The sequence below is a fragment of the Diabrotica undecimpunctata genome, chromosome 3 (genome assembly GCF_040954645.1).
Source record: "Diabrotica undecimpunctata isolate CICGRU chromosome 3, icDiaUnde3, whole genome shotgun sequence".
Taxonomy (NCBI): Eukaryota; Metazoa; Arthropoda; class Insecta; order Coleoptera; family Chrysomelidae; genus Diabrotica; species Diabrotica undecimpunctata.
Genome location: NC_092805.1, coordinates 18,771,805 through 18,787,247, shown reverse-complemented (window position 1 = coordinate 18,787,247; position 15,443 = coordinate 18,771,805). Strand labels below are relative to the sequence as shown.

The following is a 15,443-nucleotide window of genomic DNA, read 5'->3' as shown; positions in this document are numbered from 1 at the left end:
GCGGTTTGTCAACAAATATGAATTTTATGTATATCTACAAGTTCCATATATATATATATATATATATATATATATATATATATATATATATATATATATATATATATTATTATTATCCAGATTTAGCCATACGGCTCACACTCCCTCTAAGGGGAAAATTCACTCATCCCAGATACCTATGGTATCAAAAGGATTGAGCTCTGGTGGGACGACTCTTTCCATGTTATCGAGCCCTAGGTGACTTGGTATGCTGGAGTATTTCCCAAAAATGTTCGTACACATCTGGACGTTGAGAGAAGTACAGCTTTCTGCTTGGTCTTGTAGATATGTTCATTCGGACCTAGCTTTCTTATGTTTTCTAGGAGGTTCTTCGGAATGACTCCAGTAGTAGAGAGAATAATAGGTATTGTCTAGGTACCTACTTTCCATTCTCCACGGTCTTCGTATTTGAATTTCCAGATCCCTGTACTTGGCGATCTTTTCGTTTTTTTTTAACACGAAGATTATTGTTGTTGGGTATCGTCACATCAACTAGTGTTGTTTGTCTCTTTAGTTTATAACTACTATGAGATCTGGTCTTATTATTATCATATATATATATATATATATATATATATATATATATATATATATATATATATATATATATATATATATATATATATATATTTATATATATTTATAAATTTATATATATATATATATATATATATATATATATATATATATATATATATATATAATGACGTTTATTAGTCCCACAAAAACTCGAGAATGACTGAACCGGTTCTCGGAAAATATACTGTGAGATGCGCAATAAAAAAAATCATGTCGCTAACCAAATAGTAATTTTGTTAGTTTAAGATTTGGTTTTTATTCTACCAAGTGTGCCAATATTAATTTCTCTGTGTATACTTCTAAATTAATAAAAAAACATAGCAATTTTTCAAGCGGAGTGGTGTCCATAATACTGCCCAAATAAATTATTTTATTGGAAAAAAGCAATTGAGTTTGGTAATTTTGAATGTACCGATCCTAAAGTTATAAGTTTCTTTTTTAAATCAGATCTAGCCTTAGAGATACAGCAGTAGAAATTAAAGCTGCGTTGGTGTTCTGTCTATTCTGCACAACCACATAATTCTATCTGTAATATTGCTGCGTTGCCGTGGAAATGGGAATACCAACCTCGTTAATTATGATAAACATTTATTTTAGGTAAAAATTCGAACGTATCAGTTGAACACTCCATATAAATGCTGAAAACAACATAAAGTCCAGTCCTGATTTGACAAAAAAAAAGATTAAAATTGTTGTAATGAGCTAGACCTTAAATTTTTGAAGAAACAATCTCCGGAAGATTGTTCATAACTAGAATTTGAATATTGCCTAGCTGAAAAAGTTGTGGAAAATTTAAGAACACTTTTAGAAGGAAGAGTTGGCAGTTACAGACATTTTTCAACCTGTTATTCTGCCCATTCAAAAAAAATTGTTAAATAACGTCTTGGAAATTTGTTTATGGAAAAATAAGAACACTCTTTTTAAGGTTTGTGAAAAATTTGGTATGTAAAATTTGAAGATATCTCTAAAACATCAATTTAAAGTAAAATGGAATATCTGTTTTTTGTTTTTGCTTAATAATTTTACAATCCAGCTCCATTTATCCAGAAAAGTCGAACATGTTCAAAAGCTTTCTGTGTGGATAGTTCTTTTTTGTAAAAATTGCTGATTTTTGTATGTATATAAGAGCAAACAAGCTTGAAACTCATTTAAAAAATAACAAAAAAATTGGTTAAAGGTGAGCCTGAGGTAAGAGGTCATAGAAGTCGAATTTTCCTTTATTCAAATCAGGTATACATCAGTTTAAATTAAAATGGAATAAAATCCGTAAACTAAGTTTCGAAACCAAATTCATTTTATATCAGATGTCTAAGACAGAATAGATTTATATTCACGTTCAGAGCGACTGTGAAAGCCGTTCTGAAGAGGCCTATTAGGCCGAAATACGTATAAACGGATACACAGACTATACGTGAAATCAAATCTTAACTGTCTTTTCCTTTTTAAAATGGAATATTTTTTTTTTGTTTTTGCTTAATAATTTTACAATCTAGCTCCATTTATCCAGAAAAGTAGAAAATATTGAAAACCTTTCCTGGACAATTCTTGGTTATAGAAATTGCTGATTTTTTATGTATTAGATAAGCAAATAAGCTTGAAACTCATTAAAAAAACAATTGGTTAAAGAGGTGAGCCTGGGGTGTTTTTTAAATAGGTTATAGAAGTCAAATTTTTCTTTATTCAAATTATAGGTATATTCTTTTGGTGCCATATGCTTTACCATGGTTCCATAACATCGCTTTACAGTTTTTAAAATTTTCCTGAACTTTAAATAATTTTTTCTGCTGGAGAATATCCAAATTCTAGAATAATCTTCCAGAGATATTTCTTCAGAAATATAAGAGCTCACAAAAACGGACACTATAGAGCTCCCGATTGGACTTTAAAGCAATCTGGTTGTACACAACAATACCAAATTATTCAATATTCGCGCAGAAGACATCTTGAAAATTGTCATAATTTCTTAAAAACAGTTTGGTAAGGTAAATCTGAAGATCGTTTTAGGTTCGGCACATTCAAATTATGTACAAACAGTGCCAATAATTTGGGCACAAAACTGTGGCTTTATACAATCAATGTATAAATACAGCGTTGTCCAAAACACTCTGAACATTTCATAAACTAAATGACGAAACCCTCTCTCAACTTATTTAAAGAATTTCATTACAATGTTCTCTAACAATCCTGCAAAATGGGTACAATACATCACCCATTACAATATTATTCATGAAGTGGATCTATAGAAACCCTACAAGTAAGTTTAAGTAGACACCAATCCGTTCTCACTAGAGCCGTTAGGAATCTCGGACTCTTTCCTGCTGTTCAGCTTCGTCCAAGTGTCCCCGAGAGCTTTGGCAAAATGTTCGTCGACTGACAGCCCAGTGCCGTCCATCAGTTCGATGACGCTGGTGGTTGTAGTCACCGTAGGAGGACTTTTGGGAGGTGACTGTTCTTTGTCTTTGGAAGAATTGTTATTTTGGAATACGATGTGGTAGTCGTTGCCCAACGATCGTCGGAAGTGCTCGTCAATTATTGGATCGCACATAGAAATACCTAAAATTGGAAAACCATATTAATTTTAATTATATTAATATTATTTTAATTATAAGTTATAATATACACTCGTGATCATAAAATCCGGGTCGCCTTGAAAATCACCGATATTTCATTTTTAACGAGCTTTATCGTAAATAATAATAACACAAATACAAACTAATGCATGTTTCTGGGAATTGTTGTCGGCTTAGCGGTTTCCTTTGCAACAAAGAATTTCAATAGTGCCGATTTCGCGGGAAAGCGCACACTTCCCAAAATGAACGGTACCTGTAACTGCCGCTTGTTTTAAATGTCTCATTTGTGCTTCGACTTTCTGTTCAAACGCAACGAATAAACGTTTATTATTGCCACCATAAGTGTTTATTAGTGCCATTATTAGTGTTTATTATTGTTTATTTTTTGCCAAAAATACCCTTGACTGTTGTTGAAACGGCACAAATTGTTGCGCTTGTGAAAGACGGTCACACTCAACGGCAAGTCGCAAGAACTGTTGGCGTAAGCCTTTCTACGGTTCAACGAGTGCTTCAACGCTTTCAGGAGAAGAGTTTGCTATCCAGACGACCTGGCTCTGGACGAAGAAGAATGACCACGGTACGAGATGACCGTTTTCTTGTGTTTCAGGCTTTACGAAACCGGACCTCAACTGTGATTATGCATCGAAATCGTCTACAGGAAGTACGAAATCGCAATGTTAGCGTTGCAACAGTCAGGAGAAGATTTAGTTCTTTTGGACTATCTTCTCGGGTAATGGCTACAGGACCGCCACTTCGCCTGGCGCATCGAGTTGCACGACTAACTTTTGCTCGACAATATGCGCATTTGGGAATTAACGATTGGAGCAAAGAGTTATTCTCAGATGAATCCCGTTTCTGCCTAACTGGATCCGATGGACGTGTAAGAGTTTAGAGGAGAACCGGTGAATAATTTTCAAAAGCTTTCATTGCTCCAAGAATGACATTTGGTGGAGGCTCGGTCATGGCTTGGTGAGGTGTATCTTTCGACTTCAGCACAGAATTACCTGCACGAAGGGACATTACGGAGATTCTGGAAGAACATGTTATGCATACCATGGCAAGGCTTGGAGAAAACGTCGTTTTTATGCAGAACAACGCGCGAACGCACGTTGCCACGATCAGTATGCAATACTTGGACGAGGTTGGAATTACGAGGTTACCCTGGCCAGCTAGGTCTCCGGACCTGAATCCCATCGAACATATCTGGGACGATTTGAAAAAGCGTATTCAACCCCTAACATCTCCTCCTAACAACGGACAGGAGCTTAAGGATCTGTTAGTGAGAGAGTGGAATAACATACCACAACATGTAATCCGGAAAAAAATTGAGAGTATGCCCCGTCGTCTGCAAGAGGTCATTAGAGCAAGTGGAGGCAATACACGATATTAGTCATTAAAATTTCACTGACATTTTACCACGTTCTGTATTTTCCATTTTTTCGTATGCCTGTTTTATCAACAATTTGTTTTCTGCTTTGTCAATAAAAACAATAAAAAACCGTTTTTTTTTTCTTTCAAAACAAACATTGATGACAAATAAAAAATACGTTAGCCTAAAACAAAGGTTATTACTGCACCAGAGGCAAAAATATTCCAAAAACTTGAAATTTTCAAGGTGACCCGGATTTTATGATCGCGAGTGTAAATTTCTGTTAAAAATTGTTTTTTTTTAAATTATTTAAAAAAAATCTTTGTTGAATACGTATCGAAGATTCTTGATTGGTTTATTTAGCAAAATTGGTACATACGCTCAAATTGACGGATATGTAGTATAGTGAAGTATATTATGACCCTCTGATCGTAGTTATTACTTTTTATCAGATTTTATTACATCTGTTACCTATTTTCTAACGCTAAGCCTCTGTGCTGGGTAAAATTTTGAGAGGTATTTCTAGACTCTTGGATATATTGATTGAGCCTTTTTTAAAAACACTTTTTAAAAAAATTTACAAACCTGACGGCAACTCTTCTCTCGCTGGCGGCACTCCGTTGTGAATAACAGAAGGCCTATAACTAGATCTGTACCCGGGATTGCTGATGGTCTGAGCATATGAGGGCGGCAACCCTCTCTGTCTGACGCTCATATCCAGTGGCGTATCTGGCATGGAGACGCCGTTGCTCTCAGGCACCACCGCCGGCGATGGAGAATCGGCGACGAATTCAGAATATTTCGGGTCAGAGGATTTCCTTGGGTAATCCGGAGGTCTCGGTCGCCTTTCTCGCTTCCATTTTGTTGTATGTTTTGTGTAAGGTTTCGTCGGGTCATCTGCAATAAAAAAAATATGTATAGCCAATATTTTTAGCAGAACAAATAAATATGTAAAGAGAATTGAGAATAAAGGACTTGGACTTCAAGAATATCCAGTTAAAATTTCAGAGTGATCGTAGCAAAATTAAAAAATTAATGGAGCTATAGGCATTTATGAGTGAGAGAATGGAGTGATTGAGAGGAGTGAGTGAAATGAAAGAGTGAGATGAGTGAGTTAGGTGAGAGATTGAGGTGAGTGAGGTGAGTGAGCACTCGCATAGAAATTGGAATGAGTAAAGTGCCAAATTCTCATAATTATACACTCGCGGCAGATACCAATCGAATTACTAGATATAAAATGGCTGCTGATGCAACAAAAAAAGGCAAAATTCGTCGAAAGCAGGAGCAATAAGATATTTTGGCAGGAAGCACTTCACTATAATAATTTCGCTTCGAATAATTTTTTCAAGTTGGTGATAACTGTATCCCAAAAACTGATTGATCAATCCTTCTCAAATTTTGCACACTTCTTTTACCGATAAATAACTAGGTCGCAACGTCGAATTGTCTATTTTGTTGTTATAATTATTTTGCATAATCAGATTAGTCAAATTTTAACAAAAAATTTTCGAAAATTCAAAAATTTGACTTTTTTTACTTCTAAAATTAAAAAAAAAAAAACGACAAAATGAACAGTATCTCGACATTACAAACTACGGAAACTTATAAACTAACGAATGTTTTTGGTTTTTTGTTATCAGTATTCATCATGTTACGATGAACACCGCAAAGTGACTTTTTTGCATTTTGGAAAATTAGTTGCCATTTTCTTAATTTTTAATATTTTTGTATCAAAGTTTTTGATAATACTCTTTATATGTTGCACTATAATGTATTGATTAATTACTATTTAAATGGGAATAAGCCACAATTAAGGGTTAAAATACGTTTATTGACGTTTCAAAATTAACAAAGGATCCAACACAGCCTTTGGAAAACAAAATATATAGAACTTTATTCAAGTTTAAAGATTGTTTACCCAGTTATCAGAGAAGATTAATTACACCTCATTACAGTAAGACCCCTCATTTTTATGGAGTACCGAAAATTCATAAAACGAATATACCACTTAGACCCATTTGTAGTACCATGAATTCTCCTTGTAGTGAACTATCAAAATTTTTATTAAATATTTTAAAACCAATTGCAAATAAAAATGACACATTTATAAAAAATACACAACATTTTTTAAATAAATTATCAAATATTGAATTTAATTCAAATAATACTTTAGTAAGTTTTGACATAAATAGTTTATTTACGAATGTGCCATTAGATAAGACTTTAAATATAGTCAAGACAAAATTAGAAAGTGATGATACATTGGCAACTAGAACAAGACTAAATATATCAGCTATAATGGAGTTAATAACATTATGTACTGATAATACATACTTTCAACTAAATAATGAATTCTATAAACAAAGTTTTGGACTAGCAATGGGCTCTAGATTATCTCCATTATTAGCCGATATATTTATGGAAGATTTTGAAACAAATATTATTTCTAAACAAAATTTAAAACCCTCAGTATGGTGGAGATATGTAGATGATGTATTCTCAATATGCCCTCATGGATCAGAGTTGTTGGACACATTCCTAAATGATATAAACGATAAAGAAGAGACAATAAAATTTACCATGGAAAAGGAATATAATAACACATTACCTTTTCTGGATGTTTTAATCTCTAAGAACGATACTGGATACGAAACTCAGGTGTATAGAAAACCAACACACCAACAGATATTTAAATTTCAAATCAAATCACAATATTAATATTAAAAAGGGAATTATTAAATCCTTATACGATAGAGCCAAAATTACTTGTTCTAACGAAAATTCATTCTTGGAGGAAAAACATTTGTTAACATCTATTTTATTAAAAAATGATTATCCTTTATCGTTTATAAATAAGGAATTTTCAACAATAGATCGAATAGAACAAAACAACTTAGAACGAGATCCTACAGCATATACAAGGAATAATACGAGGAAAATAACAATACCATACATAAAAGGATTATCGGAAAAGTTTAAAAGGATAGGAAATAAATTCAACATTTCAACAACATTCAAAACAACAAACACGTTGAGATATATTTTGTCCAAAACCAAACCTAACAATGAACAAGAAAGGACAAAGAATTGCATTTATATAATACCTTGTGAATGCGATCAGTTTTATTTAGGTGAAACATCAAGACCATTAAATGTTAGAATAAGTGAACATCAATCCTATATTAAAAATAGAGAATTGATAAATAGAGAGATGATAAATCTCAAATATGTAAACACGCATGGGATAATGAACATAGGGTTCAATGGAATGATTCAAATATAGTCCTAAAAGAAACGAATGGTAAAAAGAGAAAAATCAAAGAAGCGGCTCTAATTATGCTAAATGAGACCAATTGTGTCGCGAATTCCTCGGCAGAATGTAGTAGGATCTGGTTACCCATATTGAAAGACGAAGTTATTAAAAGGAAAATACCAGTATTGGTAAGTCAGTAACATATAGAGAATAAATCATTTATGTTTTTTTTTTAAATAACAAACATATAAAATCGGAATTTGGTGTTTATTGAAGGTAAACTAAATGCACGATCAAATACTTACCATGTCGGGATAGTATTATGAGGTTTTTTTTCCTGGTTTTTCCCTCATAATTTACTATGGAATCACTAACAGGAAAATTTTACTGTCATCATGGCATGTATTTGTCTTTTTAAAGACGAATTACATGTTATGATCTTTTCTGACGGATATTCTCAAGTTAAAGTTGATTTCATGTAATCGAATGAACTATCTTATAAGTAAAGTCGTCCCAGGAACGCAACTCAACAATATTGGCAATATCATTTTAAAGTCGTCTACTTTAAAATGTATAATGTATGTCTGAATTGTCAATATAGATGAGTCAGATAAAATTAAATTATTAGAAGAATTTTTCACTAAGTAACAAAAAACAAAATTTGTTTAATTTACTAATGTTTGTATTTTGAGAACGATTTCCGAAGTGGAAATTGAAATGTCAATAAACGTATTTTAACCCTTAATTGTGGCTTATTCCCATTTAAATAGTAATTAATTTAAAATGCCACAAGAAAATAGCTTCAGAACAATAATGTATTTATGTTATAAATAAATTTATATTAAATAATTTTTCAAAACAAAAATCTTAAAAATATGTTTAAAATATTGCAAATAAACTCTTCCCCCTTTAATGTGCTGTCTTTTAGATGTTTTTTAAGTTTTTTTATCATTTGACGAAATTTTGTATTTCTTCACCAATGGGGCCACCTCTTTAGTGGTGGTACTTTTAAATTTTTGACGTAAGTTAAATATTGTCTTGTATCTTGGGACCCAACAGAGGGAAAGTGAACGGCAAACGCCTATGCCGAAATGCACGACACTTCAAGAAAGAGACGTAAACTAACGAACCTCCCAAAGGAATTTATCGTGTCGCCGCTGGAATATTAAAAAAATTCTAACTCCGACACCAGCATACCGGATGCGTATATCCGATAAAAGTGATCATTAAATTATAGAAAAGTCAATTTCTTTATCAACTCGCCGGCCGTCCTTCATTTGTTAAATTACCTATTAGGTCTGCTGGCGGTCGTATATGGACAAAATTGGTTGCATCATGCGACATCCATTGTAGGTCGGAAATTTCTAGTTGATCTCACATGATTATAATTCCAAAACGTAGAAATAAAATCTATAAAAAATACACGTTTATTTTTTATAAATTGATGATAAAACGACGCACCTATATTAAAATTCCTAAACTCTGCAAAACGTTTTTATTTAATTGTGAGCTTTAAGCCGTACGTCATCTTCGGTCATAAGGACATAAAACATACAAAGACAGTGTAACAAATTAAAACTTCTTCGTTATACAGTTGTGTTAGGTCTTTTAACGTTGAGTCAAATGATCTTCTTCTTTGAGTACCGTGCCCAAATTAAGTGTAGGTAGCTTCCATGACCATTTGCCGATACTGTTTTCGATCTTGAGCGGCATGTAACAATTCATCTAGTGATAAGCCGAAGTTTTCAGAGCCATGAATATTTCTTCCTATCAATTCCTCTTTTTCCCTCGATCTTTCCGTTGAGTATTAACTGCAGTATCCAGCATCTGCCACCTCTCATTATATGCCCCAAATATTATCATCTTCGTCAAGTCACCTTTGCTTTGACCTATTCTGATTGATTAAGACTTCTATGTTTGAGATGCGTTATGCCAAGCCCGTTATTGGAGCATTCTCTAGTGACTCGATCTATAAGGAATTGAAGATCTTCGATACTTTCAGCCATGATCGCTGTTTCATCTGCATATGACTATCTAACTTTGTCTGACTAATTGTGCTTTGTAGTTTTGTTCCCATCGCTTCAGAACTTCCTTCAGAATTTCAGAATAGTTACTCAAGGTATAAACTCTTTACATTTATCTTTTTTTTTTTCGTTTTTCGTATTTCCAACTTTCTTCTTTTTCTACAGCTTTTTATTCCTTACTTGCGAGTGTCTTGTTGCTGCTGTGCGTTGGAGTTTTAAGTATGCCTGGTTTTTCCTTTTTATTGTGTAGACATATTCTTCATCAAACCAAAGCTTTTTTTTCACACACCTTGGGATGTATGCGATGGACTAAATTCTAAACAATTAAAATCACGCTCAGATAGCGACCGCTCTAAACTAAACAGTTACGTCATCACTCATACGTCAATTGCCAACTGCCACATCTCAACTGTTTTCGATCAAAAATGGATAGCGTATCAAATGAAAGGATAAAGGTAGTTCTACAGCTTTTTATTCCTTTCTTGTGAGTGTCTTGTTGTTGCTGTGCGTTGGAGTTTTAAGTATGCCTGGTTTTTCCTTTTTATTGTGTCGACATATTCTTCTTCAAACCAGAGCTTTTTTTGTTTTCACAAACACATGCGATGGACCAAATTCCAAATTCTAAATCATTAAAATCACACTCAGACAGCAACCGCTCTAAACTAAAGAGTTACGTCATCATTCATACGTCAATTGCCGACCGCCACATCTCAACTGTGTTCTATCAAAAATGGATAGGGTATCGAATGAAAGGATACAGGTAGTACAACAATATAACAATTAGTAAAAACTGGAAACCAAGGAAAGAATAAGGAAAGGTTGGCCAACAAGTTGAGACAAAAAACATAATATCAGTGTCTTAATCATATGATCAAAAAATACTTATACTCCAGTCGTCAGAGACGAAAATGCCACTGAATCACTAAAAAAAGATGCAAAAAAGTTTACCACTTTAACACCCGGGCTTCCCCCTCCGCATGGGAGTAAAAACGCAAAAAAAAATCGATTTAACAAGAATCTGTACACTGTACAGCGTAGAAAAAAATATTTCAAATAAAAAATGTAGCTGAGATAATTTTAAACAAAAATGTTTATAAGCATTTTTTGTGTAGAATGAACCGTTCTCTTAGAAACAATGCTTGGAGCCACCTTCGATTTTGCATGTAAGTTGCGCGCCGGAAATCAATGTTTAATAAAATTTGTATCAGTTTGACGGTAAAAATAGATATCTTTTGATTCAAGAGACCTATCGACAAAAATCAAGATACGTTTTAAAGGTAAAGAGTTTAGCTTTCGTATGCAGTTTTTGTATTTAGCCGCAAATAAACTCAGATTTTATACCGGTGTTAAATAAATAAACATGGCGCGACTTTTTGCTATTTTTTATGATTCTCACGGCATCAATACAATCTATCCCTTTCATTCACTGGCCACGATAAAGTTTCAATTACTAGGGCCTAACCTTTAAAACCTATAGCATGAAATTTTAGTTTTGAGTGTTGGCAACAAATGTGAGGCATTTGAAATATGCTTAAAAAACGCTGGATTTAAACTTTCATACAACAAACGATCTAAAAAATTTAAAACTTTTTTTTTCAATTACAGTAATACGTTTTTCAAAAGAACAAAACTTCTGCAATAAACTATACCCAAAACCGTCTTCTTAAATGTATTTACCGTGACGTGTGATCGTTTGTAATGTAAAACATTAAATTTTGCGGTTTTTATTCATATGTCAAATGCCTCATGTTTGTTACCACGACTTAAAATTAAAGTTTCACGTCATAGGTCTTAAAAATTGATCTCTAAAAATGGAAATTTTACTACAACTAGTCAATGAAAGTGATCAATTTTATTGATCTCAAGAATATCATAAAAAATGGCAAAAATTGCGATATATTAATTTATTTAACACCTTTATAAAAACTAAGTTTATTATCGGCAAAATACAAAAACTGAATACGAAAACTGCACTCTTTGCCTATAAAACGCATCTGATTTTTGTCGATAGGACATTTGGATCAAAAGATATCGAATTTTTACCGTCAAGCTGATTTTATTGAACATTGATTTCGCGCGCGTAACTAACATACAAAATCGACGGTCACTTGAAGCGTTGTTTCTAAGAAAACGGTTCATGGTTCATCAAATGCTTATAAACATTTTTGTTTAAAATTATCTCAGCTACATTTTTTATTTGAAACATTTTTTCTACAGTGTAGATTCTTGATAAATCGATTTTTTTGCGTTTTTAAAAGTGGTAAACTTTTTGCATCTTTTTTTGGGTCCCAAAATTAATATTCTCTGCAAAATTCAGCTTATTCGTATGATTTTTACACATTAAAAGAATTAAATACAATTACAATTAAAAGAATCTATAAAATAGCTATATAGCATCTGATAAATTCGACAAGACCAAAGTGGCCAAATAAGAAGTAGAATGTATTAGACGAGTAAAAAGGGAAAACTGCGTGGAAAAACAATTTGATGAACCTAATATAAACCGAATGAAGGAAGATAAAGACATTTTATGTTAACGAGAAGCATTTTGGGACGTCCAAGGAGAAGATGGTGTAAAATGAGACAAACATGAACACGAAACACGCAGATATTACGAGATCCTCGCGTTGTATCAGTGAGTCTGGCAAGGCTTTGAGAATTTGTAGTTTGTCATCTCTTGTCTTTTTCTATAATGAATAATATATTTACACTTCGTTTTAGATTGTTGGAATCTATTAACCGTTTATTAACAAATAATAACAAAAACATGTTTTATAATATTTAATAATACTTTTGAAACGACGCAAAAGAAGGAGTGTCTCATAAATAAACATCGGATAAATTTTGATACAACGCCGTTTAAAAACACAATTTTTTATATCACGGGAAATATCGGAACAAGAGTTATAGCAGTGACAAAAATAAAAATTCACAAAAATACGCGATCTAAGCAAATTCTTTTAACAATTCAGTTACCAAAGTCTACGTTATTTGGTTTTAAAAGTTTCAAGCAAACATTTATATACAAATTGTCTTGTTAAAATCTTAAAAATCGTTGCTGAAACAATATACTCCAGTCACTTTCATTTGGGTAAAGGGTTACTTTGGTATACCACAGATATTGTAATATAATATTGTTAAAAATATATATGAAAATGCCACAACAATCATAAGTCTACATTCAGCAACTAATAAAATAAAGATAAAAAGGGGAGTCAGGCAAGGTGATACCATGTCACCAAAGCTGTTCATTACCGTTCTTGAGTATGCATTTAAAAGACTAACATGGCAACAGAAAGGAATATCCATCGATGGAGAAAGATTAAACCATCTACGTTTTGCGGACGATATCGTGCTTCTGTCAGATAATCTGGGAGAGATCAAAGACATGCTCCAAGAACTGAATTACATACTACAAGAAACTGGGCTGGAGATAAATTTCGAGAAAACCAAAATGATGACCAATATGGTTCCCAGCGAAGAGATACAGATCAATAACAACAAGGTACAATTAATCGATAAATACACATACTTGGGTCATGAAATCAGAATAACCAGAGACAACCAAACCTGCGAGCTAAATAGACGAATCACGTTGGGATGGGCGGCATATGGAAGGATGAGAGACATTTTTAAAACAAATACCCCAATTCACCTGAAAAGGAAGGCATTTAACCAATGCATCTTACCAGTCTTGACCTACGGAGCAGAGACCCTAACTTTAACGAAAGCTACTGCCGAAAAACTGAGGGTAACACAAAGGCGAATGGAGAGATCAATGCTGGGCCTGACCTTGAAAGATCGCGTGAGAAATGAGGAGATACGCCGACGAACTGGCGTAGACGATATTATACTGCGAATCAATAAACAAAAGTGGAGGTGGGCTGGACATGTTGCTGAATGGAAGACGGAAGATGGACGAAGAGATTATTGGAGTGGAGACCAAGAGCCGACAAGCGAAGTCGAGGCAGACCACCCACCCGATGGACCGACGACCTAAGGAGAATAGAAACAAACTGGATTGCAGCAGCTAGAGATAGAGAGAACTGGAGACGTTTGGAGGAGGCCTATATCCAACAATTGATGTGAAAATGGGGCTGGATGATGATTACTTTGGTATTTCTGGTACCAACAAAGCAGATTTTTTGTTAAAGAAGCAATGTTCAAGGAATCAGAAGACGGTTGATTACTTAGGAAGTCACTTACGACTCTGGTAAACTTTCTGCAATCGGAGCAAAATTTATTGCACAATTTATTCTATTTTATCACCTGATGCTTTTGCTGTAAGAAGTTATCGCAAAAGAAAAATCGATTCTGTGTTTATTAGATGTATTTTTAATCATGTTACTATCAAAGTGTACTCTTCTAGATTTCAACTAAACGAATCAGAACTTTTTGAATTTAATGGGAAAAAAAATAAAATCTTATTATTAAAATGCTACGACGTAAATTGACTGAAATAGGTATTGCTAGTATACAGTCCTCTGCAATAGAAATAGAAAAAGATATTAGTAAAAAAATAGTTATTGTTGCAGAAGATAATGACATACTCATGCATCTTACTGCCCTCACTCCATCAGACATTGAAATTTACTTAATAAAACCTACTCAGCAAAATATACCCGAAGAATTTCAAGACTCCTCAAAACAATCCACACTTAATATTAAATGCAGAAAAATTTAAACAACGTGATTTATCAACTGACGAATTAATTGAACATGGCGACCAACTATTTCTGGCAATGTATAATGCCTCAATTAGCTTAAGAAAGCGCAACATACCAGGAGTATAAATTTCCATAAAATTCCAAGAAACAAGGTCCATTTTGACAGCAGGTACCTCAGAGACCCATCATGATATTCTTACTAAGCGACCGCAAAAACCCGCCGAGTAGTAATATTGAACTTATTTCCGTCAATTATTTCTGAATTATAAATGTATCATTTTTTATCACTTCGAAATGTACTTTGAAAAATGGATTTTCCTTGTCCAATAATGCAATTTTTATTTCGACATCATCACTTTAGTTCACAAAATTCCCTAGCCCTCTTACGAACCGAATGCAACAAGTTTCATTGATATCCATCCAACGGCAAAAAATTGTTTAAGTTCTCATAAGGTAAGTCTAACGATGTTATAGTTAAATATTTGATGCAAACTTTAATGGAAGAACGATATTGTTTTCTTAACATCATACTTCTCTCTTTTATATTTACACACACACACACACACACACTTTTTTTGTACACACTTATATAAATCAAAGAATGATCGAAATGTGCAAACAATTTATTTCCTAGCTGAGCGCTTTCGGCTTACAAAGCCATCTTCAGAGCTATGGTCAAGTTTTTAAACAGCTTAAAAAGAAAATTTCTTTATTTTTTACCAAATGAAATCTCTGCTAGTAGTGGAACTTTAAAAACTTGACCATAGCACTAAAGATGGCTTTCTCTCACTAAAGCCGAAAGCGCTCAGCTAGGAAATAAATATTTCCATACTTCAAAAATATTTTTCTTCTTCATTAATAGACGATAGACGTATAATATTGACATAGTCCTAGCATACCAGCCGCGTGTACTGAGGACAAGATCTCTTGCGGTTGTTCGAT

At 33.3% G+C, this 15,443-nt stretch overlaps 1 protein-coding gene across 3 annotated transcripts in view; it reads right to left on the bottom strand.

Moving 5' to 3' along the window:
- Positions 1-719: 719 nt before the first annotated feature.
- The window catches only part of Tgi (Tondu-domain-containing Growth Inhibitor), a 76,982-nt gene continuing 62,258 nt past the window's right edge, over positions 720-15,443 (bottom strand). For all 3 annotated transcript variants that reach the window (XM_072525386.1, XM_072525387.1, XM_072525385.1), the window contains 2 exons: positions 5,143-5,454; positions 720-3,171 (listed from right to left, as the gene is read on the bottom strand). In XM_072525386.1, coding sequence (XP_072381487.1) covers positions 2,879-3,171; positions 5,143-5,454 — 605 coding nt within the window. In that variant the 3' untranslated portion in view covers positions 720-2,878. The remainder of the gene's footprint in view (positions 3,172-5,142; positions 5,455-15,443) is intronic.